The sequence below is a fragment of the Alternaria atra genome (assembly GCF_907166805.1).
Source record: "Alternaria atra isolate CS162 genome assembly, contig: 21, whole genome shotgun sequence".
Taxonomy (NCBI): domain Eukaryota; kingdom Fungi; phylum Ascomycota; class Dothideomycetes; order Pleosporales; family Pleosporaceae; genus Alternaria; species Alternaria atra.
In genome coordinates this window covers 2,801,963-2,820,833 of record NW_025091319.1, presented here as the reverse complement: position 1 = coordinate 2,820,833, position 18,871 = coordinate 2,801,963, and the positions used below count along the sequence as shown (strand labels likewise).

The 18,871-nt window shown below is 50.7% G+C and overlaps 10 protein-coding genes across 10 annotated transcripts; 5 read left to right on the top strand and 5 right to left on the bottom strand.

Moving 5' to 3' along the window:
* Window positions 1-723: 723 nt before the first annotated feature.
* On the top strand, window positions 724-1,027 carry ALTATR162_LOCUS1354 (uncharacterized protein; the record flags this gene model as incomplete). The annotated part of the gene is made up of 2 exons (XM_043308950.1): window positions 724-781; window positions 828-1,027. The coding sequence occupies 2 exons, from the start codon at window positions 724-726 to the stop codon at window positions 1,025-1,027; spliced, it is 258 nt and encodes an 85-aa protein (XP_043164885.1).
* Window positions 1,028-1,263: 236 nt separating this feature from the next.
* ALTATR162_LOCUS1353 (uncharacterized protein) lies at window positions 1,264-1,739 on the bottom strand (the record flags this gene model as incomplete). Its single annotated transcript, XM_043308949.1, has 2 exons — window positions 1,264-1,497; window positions 1,557-1,739. The coding sequence occupies 2 exons, from the start codon at window positions 1,737-1,739 to the stop codon at window positions 1,264-1,266; spliced, it is 417 nt and encodes a 138-aa protein (XP_043164884.1).
* A 329-nt stretch (window positions 1,740-2,068) lies between these two features.
* On the top strand, window positions 2,069-3,419 carry ALTATR162_LOCUS1352 (uncharacterized protein; the record flags this gene model as incomplete). Its single annotated transcript, XM_043308948.1, has 2 exons — window positions 2,069-2,154; window positions 2,216-3,419. The coding sequence occupies 2 exons, from the start codon at window positions 2,069-2,071 to the stop codon at window positions 3,417-3,419; spliced, it is 1,290 nt and encodes a 429-aa protein (XP_043164883.1).
* Window positions 3,420-3,720: 301 nt separating this feature from the next.
* On the bottom strand, window positions 3,721-5,715 carry ALTATR162_LOCUS1351 (uncharacterized protein; the record flags this gene model as incomplete). Its single annotated transcript, XM_043308947.1, has 2 exons — window positions 3,721-4,982; window positions 5,037-5,715. 2 exons carry the CDS (start codon window positions 5,713-5,715, stop codon window positions 3,721-3,723), a joined length of 1,941 nt encoding a protein of 646 aa, XP_043164882.1.
* Window positions 5,716-6,584: 869 nt separating this feature from the next.
* Window positions 6,585-7,097, top strand: ALTATR162_LOCUS1350 (uncharacterized protein; the record flags this gene model as incomplete). The annotated part of the gene is made up of 3 exons (XM_043308946.1): window positions 6,585-6,780; window positions 6,849-6,920; window positions 6,970-7,097. 3 exons carry the CDS (start codon window positions 6,585-6,587, stop codon window positions 7,095-7,097), a joined length of 396 nt encoding a protein of 131 aa, XP_043164881.1.
* A 1,769-nt stretch (window positions 7,098-8,866) lies between these two features.
* On the top strand, window positions 8,867-9,514 carry ALTATR162_LOCUS1349 (uncharacterized protein; the record flags this gene model as incomplete). Its single annotated transcript, XM_043308945.1, has 2 exons — window positions 8,867-8,956; window positions 9,092-9,514. The coding sequence occupies 2 exons, from the start codon at window positions 8,867-8,869 to the stop codon at window positions 9,512-9,514; spliced, it is 513 nt and encodes a 170-aa protein (XP_043164880.1).
* Window positions 9,515-10,676: 1,162 nt separating this feature from the next.
* Window positions 10,677-10,980, bottom strand: ALTATR162_LOCUS1348 (uncharacterized protein; the record flags this gene model as incomplete). Its single annotated transcript, XM_043308944.1, has 3 exons — window positions 10,677-10,706; window positions 10,758-10,855; window positions 10,905-10,980. 3 exons carry the CDS (start codon window positions 10,978-10,980, stop codon window positions 10,677-10,679), a joined length of 204 nt encoding a protein of 67 aa, XP_043164879.1.
* Window positions 10,981-11,943: 963 nt separating this feature from the next.
* On the top strand, window positions 11,944-12,905 carry ALTATR162_LOCUS1347 (uncharacterized protein; the record flags this gene model as incomplete). The annotated part of the gene is made up of 5 exons (XM_043308943.1): window positions 11,944-11,946; window positions 12,468-12,546; window positions 12,605-12,616; window positions 12,659-12,695; window positions 12,746-12,905. The coding sequence occupies 5 exons, from the start codon at window positions 11,944-11,946 to the stop codon at window positions 12,903-12,905; spliced, it is 291 nt and encodes a 96-aa protein (XP_043164878.1).
* Window positions 12,906-13,389: 484 nt separating this feature from the next.
* On the bottom strand, window positions 13,390-14,706 carry ALTATR162_LOCUS1346 (uncharacterized protein; the record flags this gene model as incomplete). The annotated part of the gene is made up of 4 exons (XM_043308942.1): window positions 13,390-13,979; window positions 14,031-14,068; window positions 14,133-14,307; window positions 14,355-14,706. 4 exons carry the CDS (start codon window positions 14,704-14,706, stop codon window positions 13,390-13,392), a joined length of 1,155 nt encoding a protein of 384 aa, XP_043164877.1.
* A 998-nt stretch (window positions 14,707-15,704) lies between these two features.
* On the bottom strand, window positions 15,705-18,597 carry ALTATR162_LOCUS1345 (uncharacterized protein; the record flags this gene model as incomplete). The annotated part of the gene is made up of 6 exons (XM_043308941.1): window positions 15,705-15,942; window positions 15,991-16,197; window positions 16,245-16,751; window positions 16,857-17,151; window positions 17,561-18,442; window positions 18,501-18,597. 6 exons carry the CDS (start codon window positions 18,595-18,597, stop codon window positions 15,705-15,707), a joined length of 2,226 nt encoding a protein of 741 aa, XP_043164876.1.
* Window positions 18,598-18,871: the final 274 nt, after the last annotated feature.

Sequence of the window (18,871 nt, the reverse complement as noted above, 5' to 3'; positions counted from 1 at the left end):
CGCGCGTCAATGACGTCAACCATGCCCTTCAGTCACATCGGCTCTTTGTTGAAATTGCATTGTGGGGTTCGGGGCGTCCCTGTAGAGTTTGAACTAGGACCTCGAGATGCACTTGCCGTGCCTATGGGATGATATCCCTAGGTGCTAATCGGGAACCTGCATGCCAAATCTTAGATTGATCGCCCAACAAGTGAGGCCTCCAGGATCCAGGAGACATGGCATTTGTTCTTGTCCATGATGTGGCTGGCGGTACCTGAAACTTCCCCATGTTCTGATCCACTCGGTGACCACACACATTGACAACTCAGCATGTACTATCACAGATCGGGAGAGGTATCTGGGAGGCCCCTTACACAATGACCTCTTGAATCAACACAAACAGCTAGCGACATTCAAATTATGCTTGAAGCCTAGACCTCCCAGCCTGCGCGGCGGCTAACACACGAGATGCAAGAGACCTTCTAGGCCCAGATATATCCAAGGTGTACAGAAACCCGATCGTTGACGTAGCAAACTCCATGGGACGGATATCGATCACGCGATATGTTGCATCACACCTTTGGAGACCGAGGAATGACGCTACCTTGAGCGAGCTGGAGGTGTATAAGAACACTTGGATTCGTCCACTACATAACTATCATTACAGCCTATATATCGGCAATCCCCACAGTTCTCACAACACGTTCAACGATCACTACAACTTCCTCGCCAACCAACATCATCATGTCCGCCAACCCAGGAAACGTCGTAGGAGGCCACAAGGCTAACCTAAACAACCCAAGTACATCTCCCACCTCCTGTTGGACTTCAACACTGACATGGTTTAGACACATCCGACGAGTCCAAGCAGCACTCCAAAGAGGTCCTTCAGAAGATCGAAAACGGCGGTGATGCCAACGCTGTGTCTTCTTCCGGTGGAGATAAGAACCCCAACAACGTCGCTGGAGGGCTCAAGGCTACTTTGAACAACCCCAATACCTCCGACGAGGCTAAGCAGAGCGCTAAGGAGAAGCTCGGTCAGGAGTAAGCGGCCATTTAAGTTTGGACAAGGCATCAATGCCTATTGGTAGATCGAAGAGGAGGGAGGCATCAAGCCATGCGTGCGACCACTGTCGTGTAGCCTTATCCATGAACGCTACCATCAACACACATCTTGTTCCTTGGATTGTATCGTGACGTCCAGACCATCGTTCGTTTTCACAGCTTCGCCCAAGCTGTAACCATGACCCTCATTGTGGTTCGCCCGAAGCTTGCTTGTTCTGCCTACGCTTTCTCCGACTTCAGCAGGCCCGTCACAACCTCAACCACCCTTCGAAAAGCCTCCATCTCTTCTTCGACTGTCCCTCCCATGCCTGCACTTGCGAAACTGGAAGAGTTCCCTACATATACAGGCTTCCCCGTCTTACGCGCGAGTACCTTGGATAGACGAGTCGTGAAGTCTAGTGTTCCGCCGTGGGTAAAGAGGGGTGTACTGAGTGCTTCGGCAGGTTTGGCCCTCTGTGCATAACATTAGCTTGTATACTCGCAGAGCAGTAGTTGTCAAGCACATTGCTTACATTCGGCATCGAGTATACGAAGGAACCAAGTGGTGCAGAAGACGCAGATTCGGCTGTTGCAGTAGTCAGGAAGAGCAGCAGGTTCGGGCCATTGTTTGTGAGCTGAAGGTGGATGTTCGTATGTGGCGCTTTTGGAAGAGGAAATGAGACCTCGATAGGCGCATGCGACGCGTTGCCGTTCATGGTTGCAGCAGCCATTGCCGGGTGTCGAGAGCAAGTGCGAAGAGTGAAGTCGGGATGATGATGGACGGAGGCAGGTGGGGCAACAATGGCGAACCTCACCCTAGAGATTGTCCCGCACTGAGCATGCTCTGAGATTGCGTGTAAACGATTACCACGACCAGCTAAAGATTACGTGTTCCGAGGTGAACGCTGAAAAACAATCTTCTTTCGCTCATACAAGGCAAAACCGACCCAAAGTATTGAGTGAATACGAAAAATTATCGAAACAGTCAACACGTCTACAAATCAATCACAAAAGAGTGCATCGTCACCACTTCGCTGAGTCAAACATGGCAACGGAAATGCAAGAATCATACGACCCAACCACCGACCCTGAGGAACAAAGACTCATCCTCTCAGTCCTAGACTCTTTCCGGTACACTCCCACGTGCCTCACCAACATCAAGTCGAAAGAGACGATGCTAACATAACCACAGCTCCTACCGCCGCCTCGCTCACTACAATGGCACACACCTCCGCCGTCAAGCCTTTTATTCCCTCCCACAATCGCATTGGACACTGCTATCAAGCCCACCTTTCTCTATCTTATCCACACTCTCTCAAGTAGACGACCTAATCGATAGCAACGCCGAGCTAGCGGAAGCCATCTTTATAGCAGGTTTCAAAGCCTTCTTAGCACCCACTCTGGACAGTGACTGGGTAGCTTCAATTGTGCCAGAGAAGTATACTTACGACGAATACAAGGTCTTCGGGATTGTCATGGATGCATTGGGAGCGAAGACGAGCGAGGGTGATGTGGAGAAGGCACGGAGTTGTGTGAACCAGTTCTGGAGGGAGTGGAGTCAAGAAGGAGAAGCGGAGAGGATCAAATGCTTCAAACCTGTTGTCGCAGCACTGGAGCACGAGTTCACCTTACGAAGCAGTACGATCTCGGATTCAGATCGTGCAAATACCAAAGTCCTGGTTCCAGGTGTAGGGCTAGGCCGTCTCGTCTTCGACATATGTCGTACAGGCTTCAGCGTCGAGGGGAACGAGATCTCCTACCATATGCTCATGGCAAGTGCGTTAATTTTGAACGAGACAAAAGGGACTGGACAATTCAAGATTGCTCCCTGGGCACTAAACAGCTCAAATCACGTCTCCCGGGAAGACCAATTGAGAGCAGTCACGGTACCGGATGTGCATCCAGCAGCGGAGCTAGCAAAAGAGGGGGCTTCGAGAGTTCCGGCAAGTGAGCGGATGGGCATGTCTACTGGCGACTTTTGCGTTGTCTACGGCCGACAAGACTACGCGGAGGAATTCGATGCTGTAGCAACCGTCTTCTTCATCGACACTGCACCGAACATTATTCGGTATATCGAAGCTGTTCGCAACTGTCTAAAGTCTGGTGGGCTTTGGATTAATCTTGGTCCTTTGTTATGGCATCCACCACCACGGAGAGTGCATGACGAAGACGAGGTTGCGGAGGACGAAAGAAGGAGAGCCGATGTAGACGCAGGAATTGGTGATCCAGGTTCGGTAGAACTCACGAACGACGAGGTGATCGCGCTGGTTGAGCATTTTGGGTTTGTAATAGAGAAGCAAGAGCATGGTACTGTCGAGACAGGGTATATCTCCAATACACGGAGTATGCTGCAAAGTACATACCGCCCTTCCTTCTGGATAGCGAGGAAGAAATAAGCAAACACCGACACCTACTACTGGCTACCAGCCTTCGAAACTCCTTCGCAAATGCTCTTATTCTAGTATCAGTATTTTTCATATAACGTGTGCAAGAGACAGATCTGATCATAATGAGATTGTAGATTGATTGTTTGTGATAAATAGCAGTTTGAAATATGGAGTAAGGGATATCCTGCTGCCCAAGCCTTAAAACAAGAGCAAGAGCGAATATGGTATCATGCAACAAATATACAAAGAAATGCAACCCTGAATTCAGTCCTCATGAGTTTCGCTAGTAGTGTTTGTGTTACAACATAGCTCAAGCAACCATGGTCTGATTGGAGTAATCAGGACCTTTGCCTTCAGACCCACTCAGCCGAGCATTCGCATGTGCAAGGCTAGATTGTGCAGCTTCTTGGAGCTGTGTTTCTACATTTCGTTCCCGCTCCCGCTCGTGTGGGGTATTGCGGCCCGATGGTACCCGTGCATCGTGTGAACCATCACGCTGTGGCGGGGGTGGCTGTGTATGTTGATCTGAAGGTTGGTGATGAGCTTGCTGATATTGAGGTGTGTGCTGGCCATTGCCGTGTGGGATGTGTGATGGCGTCGGCCCATGATGCGAAGGGCTCATCATCGCAGCAGGACTTCCCGTGCTCGCGCGGTCACCACTCTCGTGGTCACTTGTCTCACTCTGACCATTGCTGGTGGTGCCGGGTGGGTATGTGTATCCACCGCGTAACTCGCCCTCCTTGACTTCTTTCCACGAGCACTTTGCGTGCTTCTTTGTGCAGCCCACACATGCTGTGAGGTTCTTCAAGCAATCCATGTGCAACCTCCGACAGCGATCGCACGGTGGAATTATGCGCTCACCCTTGGCTAGGCCTTCCATCCTGTGTACCATCTCAACCTTGAAAGGGCCTCCGTCGTCTTTCTCTGGTTGTTGACTGGCACGTTGACTCGAGGCGGGAAGAAGGTTGGATGGAGTGTTCGGTATTGGCACAGGTGAGTTCATCATGGAGTGCAGCTCAGACTCATTGTAAGGTTGCGATGGCCTTGTGGTATGTTGCAGAGAAGCCGGAGGGCCATCTGCAGGCTTTGGGACAGCCCTAGTTGGGATTGTTGCAGGGGTGGAGGGGTGGGAGACGGCATGGCTGCCCATAGACGGTCTCCGTGCATCAGCGGTGCTATTTGGTGACTGCGAGGATGAGCTCCGACCATTTGTTGTGTGAAACTTGGCTAGCAGTTCGTGACGGGTAGACGATGAGGTACCATGGCCACGGCTATGGCCGTGGCCGTGCCCATGACCGTTGGCTTCATGATGTTGACGTGCATTGACTGCAACGAAGCCACCACCACCACCACCACCAGGTGATGTTTGTGAGGTATGAGTGTGTGTTTGACCATGCCCCTGACTATATCCCGAGCTTGGAACGCTCGAGCTACCGCCGTTCATAAGTGCGACGTTGGAAGGGCTAGTAGGCCGAGGAATGGAAGGAGCGGGACTTGCGGTTGCTCGTCGGTCTAGAATAGCCTGCTTACGTCCCTTTAATCTGTGATTGAGCTGCCGAGTGCGAGCAGCGACTGTCGAATGTTAGTCCAAGTTGATGCTAGTTGATAATGCTTGATCAGACTCACCCTGATCGGCCAGTGAACATATCTGGCTCAGGTTCTTCTCTAGGATCTCCATGGTTCCCAGCTCCTTCTCTTCATCTTCGATGATGGGCTGTGGGGGAATCATCTTCTGCGGGATGCCCGATGATATCAGAACGAAGTCCTCCTCTGAGATCTGAACTCGACACTGCTTTGTGTAGAACTGGCAGACGCGCACGCCTTCGCTCATCTGATCCAGCTGGAACTGCTCCGGCTTGTTGCGCGCAAACTCGACCACGTCCAGCCAAGTCACCGTCGTTCCATCTTTGCCATGGCTCTTCAATACTCGCGGAGGGCCGTCGAACAGCCTTTCGAATCGCTTGATCAAGATGGGTCCTAACGGTCTTGCGCCAAGGTTACAGGCCATGCTCTCGTGGCGGTCCAGTACGCCCTGGTAGTCGCTAAGGACGGACAGGATGTTGGGTAGGGTGTCATCGTTGGTAATCAGCGGCAGGTCTTTTTCGAGGTGTCTTGCGAGGTAGTTGATCTGTAGGTGGTTGTGGGTCTTAGCGGCTTTGGGTACTGGCGCCGGCGAAGCCAGGTGCATGTCGTGAGAGGGACTGCGTTTGCGTTTGAGGTCGCTAGGCAGAGACGAGGCATGGTGTTGTGTCGCATGCGAAGGCATGGTGCGCTCAGCCGCAGCGTGCGATTCCGCGTTGGCCATACCTTGGCCTGGAGGGATGCCGGGTTGGAGATTAGTAGGAGGGCGGAATGAACGGATGGCAAGATTCGAGGGTGGAGCGGAAGACGCTAGGCGAGAACAACTCAGCACACTACAGGCGCTCGCGTCTAGTCGCGAAGGCCCGACTTTACAGGACAAGATACATTACGCACGAGAGAATCGCTGGGAGAGTTGCAAAGGCGAGGGTGGAAAGCCAAACGGCTGCTCGGTGGCTGAAGTGCTCCGAACGGAAAGCAGAGGGGCGGACAAGGGAAGGCACGCATCGCACCGGAAATAAGAAGGAGCTTCCCAAGAGCGGCCCTCCCAGCCAATCAATACTCTGCTGCAGCTAAAAGCGGCCCAGGCGTCGACCTGTAATGAATGCGCATCACGGGCGATTCAGTTTCTGCTGACTCTCCGACGGACAGCCACACCACGGCCACTGGCAGCGCTGAAACTGGGGGAGGCGCTATTTGCACACGCCGGCACACCTGTGGCAGAAGTGTGTGAGGTGCTTCATGGTACCGTGTGAGAGCGCAGGACGGCAGCAGAGACGTCGGCCCGGCGTCGTCGTCGTCTGGAAGCATGACGAAAAATGCCGCAGGACGCGTGGGCCTGGGTGAATCTAGCTGCTAAGAACCAAGCGCCACAGTGCGGCGGAGGTCTGGAAGCAATGGCGGAAATGAACTTTCCACCCCTGCGACGCCTGCTGCCAAAGCCACCGCACGTGACCCGGATGTGGGGTGGGAGCCCTGGAGGAAGCAGCCTTTCCCGGAACGGTATAGACCACTAACTCTTACTGGGCGCGGGAGCTGCACGTCACCACACGCTTCAACATCCAAATCGCGTCTCTTTCTCTCCACGCTAATACCATGTCTGAGCGAGGCGCATTCCGGGGTCGAGGCGGAGGTAGAGGAGGCGACCGCGGCGGCAGAGGCGGCGGCCGTGGGGGCGCACAAGCTGGAGGTGCTGGTGGACAGACCGAGCGACCAAAGAAAGAGAACATCCTTGACCTGAGCAAGTACATGGATAAGCAGATCACAGTCAAGTTCAGCGGTGGAAGAGAAGGTACGCACCTTGGCGGGCTCGAGGACACGATGTGGTGCAAAGCAGTGTCAGAAGCTAACTTCTTGCAGTCATTGGCACACTCAAAGGCTACGATCAGCTCATGAACCTCGTTCTAGACGAGGTCAAGGAGGCCTTGACTGGTATGTATCTGACCACTGCCTTCATGTTGATGTATCTGACGTTGTGTAGACGAGGACGGCAACATCCGGTATCGCAAGCTCGGTCTCATCGTCGCACGCGGCACCCTTCTGGTTGTCATCTCGCCCGTCGACGGAAGCGAAGAGATTCCGAACCCATTCATACAGGAAGAAGAATGAGCAAGAGGCTAGCAAGAGACATTCGGTCCTTCCCTTAGGCCTAGGGCGTAAAGCTCTCGATAGGACAGTGGCGAGGATCAGGGACGTTGGATGGGCCATGAGACTCAGTACGATACCCACGAGGCATGCGCAAGACGCAGTTATGACACAAAAGTATTGTTGGGGGAATTATAGCGTGTGAGAAATTCCCCACTTTTGATACTATCACAGACAGCAATTTGAAAAAGTTATGAAAGCTGGGGTATTACCATACAATGGGTGTCTGGGTTCAATTTTGTTCTGAGCGGCGGGCAGGACAGTCGTATGATGACACAGTGCACACACTCATTGCGAAGATCATACTCATTCTTGTGGAAGGACAGCTGACACTAGCAAGCAGGCGATACCGATGGTGGTGGTACAAGCCTTAGCTGAACGCGTAGAGCTCACGTCCCCAACCCTTTCCAGTATACGGCTTTTATGTCGTTGCTTCTCAACACCCGTACCACGTTGTTACATTTTCCATGGAGCAACCTCAAATCATGCCAAACATGTGCTACGACATCGTGTCTACTGGAACCCGCTTGGGTAAGTCTATACTATGAAGAAGCCCTTCTTTCAGGTTGTTTCCCAACTCTCAACGTATTGCCTTCCTGAATGCAAGCGCCCAGGTCTCGTAGATCTCGATTCCCCCTCGGCGGCCTCAGATTATGCTCCACCGGCGCGAGCCCGACGGAAATGCCTATCGAGATTGCCAATCATTTTGAAAAGGACGATTTGATCTCTCTAGCGCGAACCTCAAAAGAATTCGGCCAGGTTGCGCAGGATATTCTTCATCATCGCATTCGCCTGCGACAACGCAGAGGCATGGATGGCACCCTAGTCGTTAGCGGAATCGTCCAGCTTCTCTGGACGCTGGTCAGGCGACAGGACCTTGGTGCTAAGATGTTGCGTTTGACGATGTGGCCGAGTCACGCCACTATTGTCAAAACAAGGATCGCCGGCCAAGCTCTCGCTCACATCAGCTCTTCTTGTCACCTCACTACTAGCGACTATATCCTGGCAATAATTGAGGAAGCTAGGTTCGCTGGCGTGCTGCTGTTGATACTGCCTAGTTTGTAGAGGTCGCACATATGCTTTGGCCCCTAGACATACGGCACTGGCTATGCAATTTCTCAAAGGAGCATGATGCCAGTAGCGATATACACGTAAGAACAATTGCACATCCGTAACAGTAGGCTGTTGTGAGTGACGTCAATCATATCCACTTCATGCATACAGCTCGATCACAAGGGTTAGCGTCTTCTTTATTGTCACGAAACTTCAAGGTTTCGGATATCCTGAAATTTCTCATTGCAATTGAAGTTCCTTTTCGATGGGTTCATTCTCGTCATACCACAAAACGCGAGAAAGCATCGATCAAGGGGTCGGAACCATCGGAACGGCATTCCGATCCTTTCACTCGGAGCACCGGGCAGCGTCTAGTCTTCATCATCGGCGGTCACGAACAAGACTCTGCTCGAATCACAAAGCTCCGGATCAGATAACCGACGTCAGGTACCCGACTAGCTTAGCAGAACCTTACACCATCGATGACTGAATTAGTGTGGATTGGCATGACATCAGCTCGACGTCAAATGGTGACGCTATCGTATAGAAGTATAGAATGCCCCAGATTGATATCCATATTCAAAGCACATAACACCATCTATCTTACTCGAGGGATTCCACAGCTCATCATCCAACCACTTCAACACTCAACCTTCACATATCAAACACACATTGCAATCATGAGCCAGAACCTGAACCCCGACGCTGTCAGCGATGGACGCGAGTTTGCTGGACACGTCAAGCCCAGTGAACCTCTTATGACTGGCGGTGTAAGTACATACAAGCTCTCTCTCTGAATCTATCCCAAGATTGTGGGCTTCATCGTCTTCTGGACTAAATGCAAGCCGACGTCAAATATTGCTCGATCCTATACAATACGATTGAACTCAGCTGACAAGCCTCAGCACCAACTTGGAAAGAAAGTCGGTAACGATGCTGTCCCTGAGTTCAACGCACAAACCCTCCCCGCCGGCACCGCCCCAGCGTCCAAGACCTTCCAGCCTAACCCCGACGTCAACAACCAAAAGATGTACCATCAAGCCTCGGACACTCTGCAAGGCGCCACTTCTGCCGATGTCCACACCGGTCTCGGCCACCCAGGTCAAGGCCAAACCTCCTCAGAGCTCCACGATGGATCAAGGGTTGGCCAGGGCCTAGCAGGTCTCGCTGCTAACGTCAAGGATCAGCAATCTGGCGGCTCCATTGAGACACTGAAGGATGACCCTAAACACGCTGCTCAAAGGAATCTCGGTAATGTTCCTACCGGTCAGAGGGGCACGGCTGGCGGACCTCCCGCCGAGGAGAAGGAACCTTCATCTGCGGCATAAAAGTCATCTTTATGAGAGGTGGTTATATGAACGTATGACTGGCAGTAAGACTTCATCGATCAGCCTCTACAAAGTTATGGGAGCTACCGTCGGCGCTACAGTAGCACGAAGTACTGTTACATAGCAATAATGAATTAATTCCGCCAAATCTTGTCAATTGCATAGCTGGTAATGTGAGCGAAGCGTCAGCACGAGAAAAATATGTCTATAGAGCCCGCAAATGAAAGCATAGCGGTTTGGGGTGATACGGTCGAGTCTAAGATACTGAGACTGAGTTTAACTTGAGGGTTTTGATGAATTGGTAATAGCAGAGTGGCAGGACTAGAGGCCTGTTTCGTTATGATCCCTGTAGTATCTTTTATGTACTTAGACGATTGCCTACAGTAATCTCTGGATGGATGGTCCTGTCTAGGGCCATCGAAGGTCGTTCCTAAATCTATAGAACAAGCGTGCAGTGGGCTCCTACGGAACGTCTTGAATGGAGGGGCATGCACATGCACGGATTATTGTTGCGCTGGCGCTTACATGTCGTAGTTACTGGAGTGAGAGAAAGGGAGAAAAAGAATGAGCAAGTGCTGAGCAATGCTTTGTAAAAGTCAGGTGGAGTTAGTGGAAGATGAAGGTCAGGACATAAGTCGTCGAATCGAGATGAAAATGAGTGGGTTCTTGTTCCTGAAATCCCTAGTTAGTAAGCGACAATGTGGCTGAAGCACAGCGGGACAATAGATTGAAGGAGCTTGCCCTCCAATGCGTTGCATTCTTGATCCTAGATACGCTCGACAGCGCGATCTGCCAGCCAACAATGGCTTATGAACATCCACCGAGCGAGAACATCGCATACGAAGAGAAGCTGGGAAGGCTTAGAGGCATGTCGAATGCTTTTACCCATATGTGCGTGTGTCTGACACGGATGCATACATTTCGATTACCTGCTTCAAAGCGATGGAGATGTTTTGTAGTCAACGGGAAATGAAGTAGGGCCGGTCAACACCGAATCACGCATCTCTGGCGTTCTCTGCAAAAGCTCTTTCAGTAGCTCAAGCAGAGACGTCTCGCTCCCTTCAATCTTGTTACTGGACAACTCCTTGAGGCAAATTTCTCAATAACATACCTTGTGCGCCAACTACAGCAATGGCTCCAGGGAGGTACTCAATATTCCCAGTTACTGACGATTTGTATGGGTATTGACCATCTGGGACATGTGAGTAGAGCGTTTGGCCATGGACACTAGACGATGGCTTACAGGGTATAGTGATGAACGGCAAGCCAGCAAGAACAGCCATAACATTTGGCTTGTATCCAAATCCTTGTTTCTTGCTCGCACCTTCCTCCAGAGATCTCCTACATAGGGTCAGCTCCATTCAACTCACTTCATCATGTCCCGGCTTACTTGAGATATTCATGCCGGTCGAGGGGTTCGGTATCGCCGCTTGGAAAAATGAGTAGTCTGTCAAGGCTCCGTCCATCGGCTGGCTATGGTATGAATTCGGTGCGCATCCAATGACTAAAGGTGTTACGTTCCTTGACTGCTTGATCGTATTGCTCTGTTGTGAGGCTTTTATCGAGGGACCTTAGTATGATTAGTTCGGGTTTTCTCTCCGTGTCTCGCAATAACACACCATTTTTATTCTATATATGGGTCGGCGAATGCCTTTTTGTGAAAGGTCTGCTCGTACTCGCGGAGGAATGGTAGGTAGTTTTGATCACAGTCATGTAGCTGTATATGGGCAACCGTCTGATCTATGCATTAGCGTACAACCGGGAAGAAGATATCTGTTAAATCTACCGCATCCAGATAGTCCTTCAGTGAGCTTCCATTAGCGGCAGCTTGTTCCTTGAACAAACCGTCCACGTCGATCTTCTTACGCTTGATTTGAAGGAAGTCTTCCAGCTGACGTATGAATGGCTCGATGTGAGATAAATATATATCATCAGAGCCAGAGAAAACGTCAGCAGGATACAAGAGTTCGGCTTAGCATCGGTGGGTTTGTCGTACGAGCAACGACTGAGAATTGGAGCCCCTGATGTGCCGGGGGTATTGGAACTATTCAGGAACGACCAGTAGATCCAAGTATAGATGTAGCAATGGCTTGATGGGAAGATGAGATACGTACGTATTATCTCTATGTTCATCAGGAACCACTGGGAACTGAAAGGCTTCGTTTGCATCTTCGAACAAGCGCCACGCTTAACGAATGCCCGAGTTCGTGGCAAAGTATGGGCCACCGCGGAAGCTATCCTCGTGCACCGTCGAGTTTACTGATGTAGCATGTACACTTTGAGTGTTCCAATCCTTTAGTACGTTGACGCTCGGACCGTCCAGGTCAAAGGAATCCGTCTGTCTGAGGAATAGAAAGTATACGTGCTACAGAAAATCGACGTTGAAGACATCGTCAGTCCAAAGCCACGAATCGATTATTGAGGACAAGATGGTATGTGAAAAATGTGTCGCATTCTTGAACACGAGCAAAGAGACAGGAGATGGTCCGTCGTTGAATTCAGGCGCATTACCAAAGATCAAGCGGCACGAATCCGCGGGCATTGGCGCTAAGCTGGATGGAACATAACAGGGAATCGTTCCAACGCGGGTAAGTGTAACAGTGGAAAAGCTGGACATTGCTGGTCGTGCGCCTGGCCTGTGAAAAGATGGAATGATTGAGCGATGCATTGACCGTAGCATGGGATTTGAATATGGAAGAAAGTGAGGAGGCTGCAGAATCGTCGACAGATGTCTACGGCTGCGGCTTTGCGCTGGCCCCCACGACGACCTATACGGGGATTATGTAATGAGCTCAAGCGGCATGCAGTATACATATGGAGTGGCGCAAGGCAAAGGTTCGCCTGCTTCTTTTTGTGGAAAAGGCTATGTGTGACTTGGGTAGAGGTGTATGAAGGTAAGGTGCGTCGTGTTAGAGCCTGCCATACATATCGAGATCACTTAGTCAATCAATAGATCCGCCGACGCACTCCTGAGTTTCCCGCCGCTCAATTCCAAGAGAAGCACGTCCAGCCGATTCGGGCCGTTCACGTTGGTAAGCTTCTTGGGTGTTGTTGCAGTACAGATGGTCATGCGGTTGCTGATAGTACTAGATTCATCCCGAGGTGAGCGTGTTAAATAAGCTCTGTTGTCACTGGGGAAGGCAGGTCTCGATCCACAAAAAGGCCGTACGAAGATAATAGGGTGGGTCCGTTTGATCTCTACCTAAAGAGACTATCTAATATCGGAGTTAGTGTGTGGGAGCCTCTCAACGGCCCGGTGAAGGACGGGCCACTAGCCGTGTGCGATTATCGCAGCTGCGACTCGAGTGACATAGTCGATGTGGACCAGGTTTACGCAGACTCTATCGGTGAAGGCTGCAACATCTATCACGACGACAAACCTAGTTGGTAGTTTGCTAGTAACATGATGCCTCATGAGGTGTGGATCATGAAGCAAATGGACTCCGATCCAGACGCAGCAGATTGTGAGTATAAATTGTATGGTATGTCGCACTGTGTTGTTGATGTCTACGCTCGCCAGATTGTGCACACGCGGCCTTCCCCCATCAAGAGACAAACATCCTGGCCGAGATGAGAGAGAGTGTTGAGATTCGCTGTGTTTGTTACACGTCTGATGAAGGGTAAGGTCAGTCTGACACACTAGGCGGTGCCTGAACGACCACGATGACTCGCGTTAGATGAACAAATATGAATGAATACTTGTTAGCTTGGGAGAAAATGAACGCCGGTGGTTGGTATTTGCAAAGTGCCAAACACGAGATCAAACTTATGTCATTTCTCTAGAGTACTTCAGAATGCGCAGTCAAAATGGCAACGCGATTTGTTCATCACCGCCATTTCATGTTCTCTGTTAAAGAAATCGATCTCACTTTTAATTAGCGCCTATGTTGAGGCCCCGATAGTATACATCCATCAGCACATTCGGGATCTGTGCTGTTGTATGCAATCTGTCCTACACTGCCGCCGGGCTCGATGCTTGGGTCGCGTGGGCTCTGGAACATACGTCCAGTCTCTGGTGAAAGTAGCGTCTCGATAATGTCACCGAAGGGGTTCCTGATATGAGCTATGGGCTGGCCCTTTGTGACTGGCTCATCGACGGCCACGAGCCTCTCAACGAAACCTCCATACTGTGACCATGTGTCGTGGAAGGTAGTGATAATGTATGTATTGCTTAGGTCGGGCTCCACAGTTTCGTTCGTAGGCGTGATGTTGAGGTCCACCATGACGCGGTTTACGTAGTCGACTACGCGGTCAATGAGGCTGTTATTCCAGACCTTTGCCTGACCCATCTCCACGGTGAGGGAAGGTATACCATAATCGACAAAAGTCGTCTCGATAGAGCCCGGCTCGCCCGGGTCTATTTTAAGGGTATCGGGTTGGAGGAGTTTGGCGAGGCGCTCGACGTAGGGAAGGCGGAAATCGGAGTAGCACCACAGCGAGGTCTCTCCGCCAGAACTGGGAGTATCTAAGATGTTGTTAGTTCGGTTTTGGTAAGTACTGGACACGATGAACTCACGCAAGTCAATACCAACGTCCACGTTGGATGTGTTTGCCCTGAAATGTCAACGTACAAAGTCAGTGTATATTTCACATGCAATCCGTACAGCGGAGACTTTACCAGATCTGGTTCCATATATTGTAGGCTAGAATCTGAGGGCCACTACCTCCTTCCGTGGCCGCCGTACCGGGGAAGATACGGTTAACGTTTGTAAGAGATCCCGATGCGCCCGAGGTGAAGTAATTTCGCTGGTTGAGATAAATGCCCATAGGATTGAGTGTAGGAATACCAATGACTGGCTGAACATTAGTGATGATCTCGACGGATATTCACTGGGCGTACCTGTGCCATTGAGCGTCGCGACTTGATCCTGAAGCTGCTCGAAGATGCGTTGCACCACGCGAACTGGGTTCAGCTCATCGCCGTGAATGGAGGCTGAGAGGGACAGCTTCTTGCCAGTTTCCAAACTCTCTGGTGTTCCACGTGCAACCATGATGGGTATATGTACAGGGTGTCCGCCATTGAGCTCACCGGCTCGCATGTAGTACTTGGAGACGGTTTGCGGGGGCACATCAGCGAGGTCGAGCCCGCTGATGACCGGGACTCCGTTTACGACATCGCCAGTGAAGTTTACAGCAGAAACGCTGCCGGCGAGGACGGCGGTAGCTGCGGCTACGGAGGAGATGAGCTGCATCGTCGCGTTAGCTGGCGGAGGCTTGAATGGCTCTGTCCGACTCACCAGCTCTACTTTATAGTTCTGACATTCTGCGATAAGAGTCCAGCCATCGGAGTTCCGTTGTCCAAACTAGTTCAGGCTCTTTGCGCAAAGAGGAAGGTCAACAAGGGCTTTGTCCTCAAGAGTGACGATGCCCAGGAACGACTCTACGCCAATGCTCGGCGTCTCATCAAGGCCGAACCCAAGTGCATGGAACGCGGTGCTGGTGCATCTATTGTGGGATTTTGGCGGGTCCTGTGACGATCAGCATACGGTTGAAGAGACGTCTATAGTTATGGCAAGGTGATGTGATGGCTTCCAACTCAAAAAGGCGTGTCCATGGAATTCCAGTTGGGTCCTTCGGATGCTAGCTCGCGCGAGTCATGTATAGCCGAATGCGATATCGATAGGTAATATAACTAAGCCTTGCCTGCGATAGGCGATCGCAATCACTCGGACTTTTCTCAGGCTACTCATCACCTTCGGCGTACCGGACTGATCTGCATCATAACGGTCAGAATCCTTTGATTCGTGGCGGCTGTCAGCCACGCGCTCGAAACCTGTCAACACTCGACGCGTACGGAAGGCTCATCCCTCAAGGATCCGCTTGGAGCAACATGACGGAGAAAACATTCTGCAAACAGAACGAGCAGACCTGACAGGCTCGCTAGTGATAGTTCGTGAAAAGGCTGCGAAATGTGGTACTACACGAATTGAAACATGCAGGAAGATGCATTCCAGGCGCGCGAGAGTCGTGTCAAGCCAATGTAGATACAAAATCGGACGAGTTTGCCTTCGCAACGTGTATTGACGCACGTACGGCTGCCTACACTCTGCGCTTCCTCCCTATCGCATTCCAAAACTCTGGACTATTTAGCCTCTGATGTTTTTCCTATCAATGCTGCCGTATACGATGCAACGATATACACGTACTCAAGAGACTCTTTCCCACCGTAAACATTAGCGCTGCACAAAGCTCACCAAGTCCAATAAGGGACCAAAGTATCATATGCGTCCATGATATCATCCTTGTCGGGAGCAATACCCCTCAATGTTTGTCTGCCATGCCTCGCCTGCTCCATCAGCTTTTCGCCTTCAAGCGGGTCACCGTAGAGCACGAGCACAGAGCCAAGTTTATACCGCGTCCGAATGATGTGCGACTCCATGGGAACATGAGTCATCTCGAAGATGGTTAATGCGGCGCGAAGACGCTCACTGGAAAAGATCAGACTTGAAGAGTCGTAGAGCGCGTACCTTGCTTACATAGCCTTGTCGGTCTTGCCTCTCCGCTCATAGTGGCAACCCATACGGTGAGCCAGAACGTCTGTCTCGAAGTGCTTATCACTCCATGTCTGTATTTGGAAGTGAAATGCCAATTTGTGGGTATCAAATGCGTCCTCCCATAGCTGCTGGGCGAGATACACATTTCCGAGTACTCGCAAAGCGAAGTTTCGATTGCCCAAAGTCAGCCTAGATTCAAGACTAGTGAACAAGAAGGCGGCTTCAAATATACTCACGCTCGACATGCTTGGAAGTCCTGGTTGTTCATGTCCAGTGCAGTTTGCGATGTCGCCAACACCCAGTCTAGCGTCTGCTCCGCTTCGTCCAGTTGGCCGGTCTTCCACAAGGCCCAACACTTGTTCACAAAGGCGATAGCGAGGTTGATAACATCTTTCTTGTAGTATTCAAGCAAGATTTGAAGGTTCTTGTCGTGCCAAGTAAACGCTTCATCATAGTGAATGAGTTGATGCGTTGCTACCGCCATGTGCTCGTAGGCGATGGCGACTTTTTCGTCGTGGGCCTCGCTGATGCCGCTATGAACTGCTTCTTCATATAGTCTGATCTCTTCACTAAAATGGGTGACAGCACCCGCTGCGTCGTCTGACTTACGATGTATCGTCCCGAGCGTGCCTTCGAGGAATGCGAGCTTCGTCAGGTTGGCATCTCGTTCTTCGCTGTAAATAATCCGCGCGATCTCGAAGTACGGTTCGGCTGTTTTGGAAAGGCCACGGTGATGTAGATACCTGGAAACATATTAGCATTATTGTGGAGACAAAGTTAACGTGCTTGCGGCCCATGCTTTGGGATTTACGTAGAGGATGAGTAACGAATTGAAACGAGGATCTCACCAGAAGACATGCTCGAGTAGGTCATAGAGCTCTGGGGATGGCGCTATGCTGAGCTTATGATCCCTGTATCTGCTAAGGGCTGTGAGTACATAGGGGTAGAATTGATCGCCTAGCTTTCGAATCTCATCGAAGCCTTTCGTTTGCGCAAGGCTCTTGGTCGGGAAGTCACGATGCAGAAGCTGTATAGTCGTGACGATTCTGACGAAAGCATCAATCTTTAGCTTATCATCTAATTTGGTCATTGAAGAATCCTGGAGCACGCGATGTATCTTGAGTATAGCTTTGGCACGGTCCACTGTAACAAGATGATGCTTCTGTAGAGGTCGAATGCTATCATGTAACGGCAAAGGCTGGGAAAGATACAGAAAGTCTTTGACAAGGTTGACTTTACGTGATGTGTCTTCCAAACAATGATTGGGGATGCATAGGAGGAGGTCAGTCATTGATCATTCTTGTCTTGACATTCCTGAGTCGGTCTTACCATCAGGGTCCTAGAATGCAAGTAAGCTGAGGGTTAGAGTGGCATTTACGTGACTACTCTTCAATAATGCGATGTTCATCTCCCATACTGTTGATATATATAGTGTGTTTGTAAGCTATTGTTGAGCCCGGTTTGGCTCTGCTGTGTAGCGCTGACCGGTTGCCAAAACTGTCATATGTAGCAAAAAATGAACTTAATGAAAACCCTGATTCTTCAATGTAACCTGACATCTGGCTCAGAGCAAGTGGGGAATGACCGAGACGATTGGCTAATTTCCTAGCAGTATCTTGAGCTTGTGGCGACATGCGCTCCGGTAAGCGCCCAAGCAGCATCTGAACGGATGCATCATCGTCCAATGGCCCTAGAGGTATGTGGTGTGGGATGCTAAATTCTCGTTCCAAGAAGACCGTATGAGTCGTTATCAGGATGGAACCGAAAGCGCCTTGAGGCCAATAGTCTTTCTGCAAGAATGTATAGTCTTCGTCGGGTGCATTGTCGAAAATCACCAGCCATGAAGACTGCGTTGTTCGGAGCCATTGGAGAACATCACCACTCACCTTAGTTGCATCGGCAGTTGAATTTGACCGTGTCAAGGGCATACTCAAGGTACGTGCGGCTTCTGAAAAAGATGTCTGGTTCTTCTGTTGTGTCTCTGCTGCAACCCAAAGGATGGACTCAAAGTTGGCGAAGGTGTCATATGCAAAGTGTAGCGCGAGCTCTGACTTCCCTTGGCCTCCAAGGCCATGCACCACAACAGCTCTAGCATCCAATAGGAATGGGTTAGGGTGAGCGTTGGCTGCTGGGGACAGCCGTGCTGCATTTTTAGGGGCCTGCACAAGGTATGTCCGTAGCTCCTTGAGCTCGTGCTTACGTCCCACAAAACCTTGGTTCTTGGAATGCGGGACATGTTTGCCTGGCTTGACTCTAAAAAAGCCATCCAGTGGCGCATTGAGCAACCTTTCTATGGTCTCATATCGTATCTTAGCTGCTTCTTGCGCTGCTATGCGGCTTTCTTCTTGTATCTCTTCTACCTGAACGCTGATCATATCGCTCCTTTTCTTCAGCTTATGTTTAAGCTTCCCCATGAGGCTTTCAGCGATGTCCTCTGCATGAGTATCAGAAACTGTGGATCTCAGTGGAGTTACTAAATGGTTCCAACCTACTGACTGAATTGGCACGAAGGTAGTTAATGTTGTATATCGAAGATTCCGCGAAGCTTTCGTACAGGCGCACAAGCGCCCTTTCTAGCGGGTGTGCCATAGGAAATACGGCGTGTAGCCTTTCAAACCTGGGAAAATGACGACAGACTTTATCTAGAGTCGTGACCACAAGCTCAACCACCTTATCCGAGATGGTAACGATCTGTTTGTTTCTTGGGGTCAGTAACCGCAAACGAACAGGACAGCGAGTAAGACATGCATACTGAATTCACTGACTTCAAGGACAACCCTGATACTGCCCCACACGAGGCATAACACGGTAGGGTCTGAATGAACAAAGACGTCGGTTGCTTTCGAAAACGGCTTGAGATGGT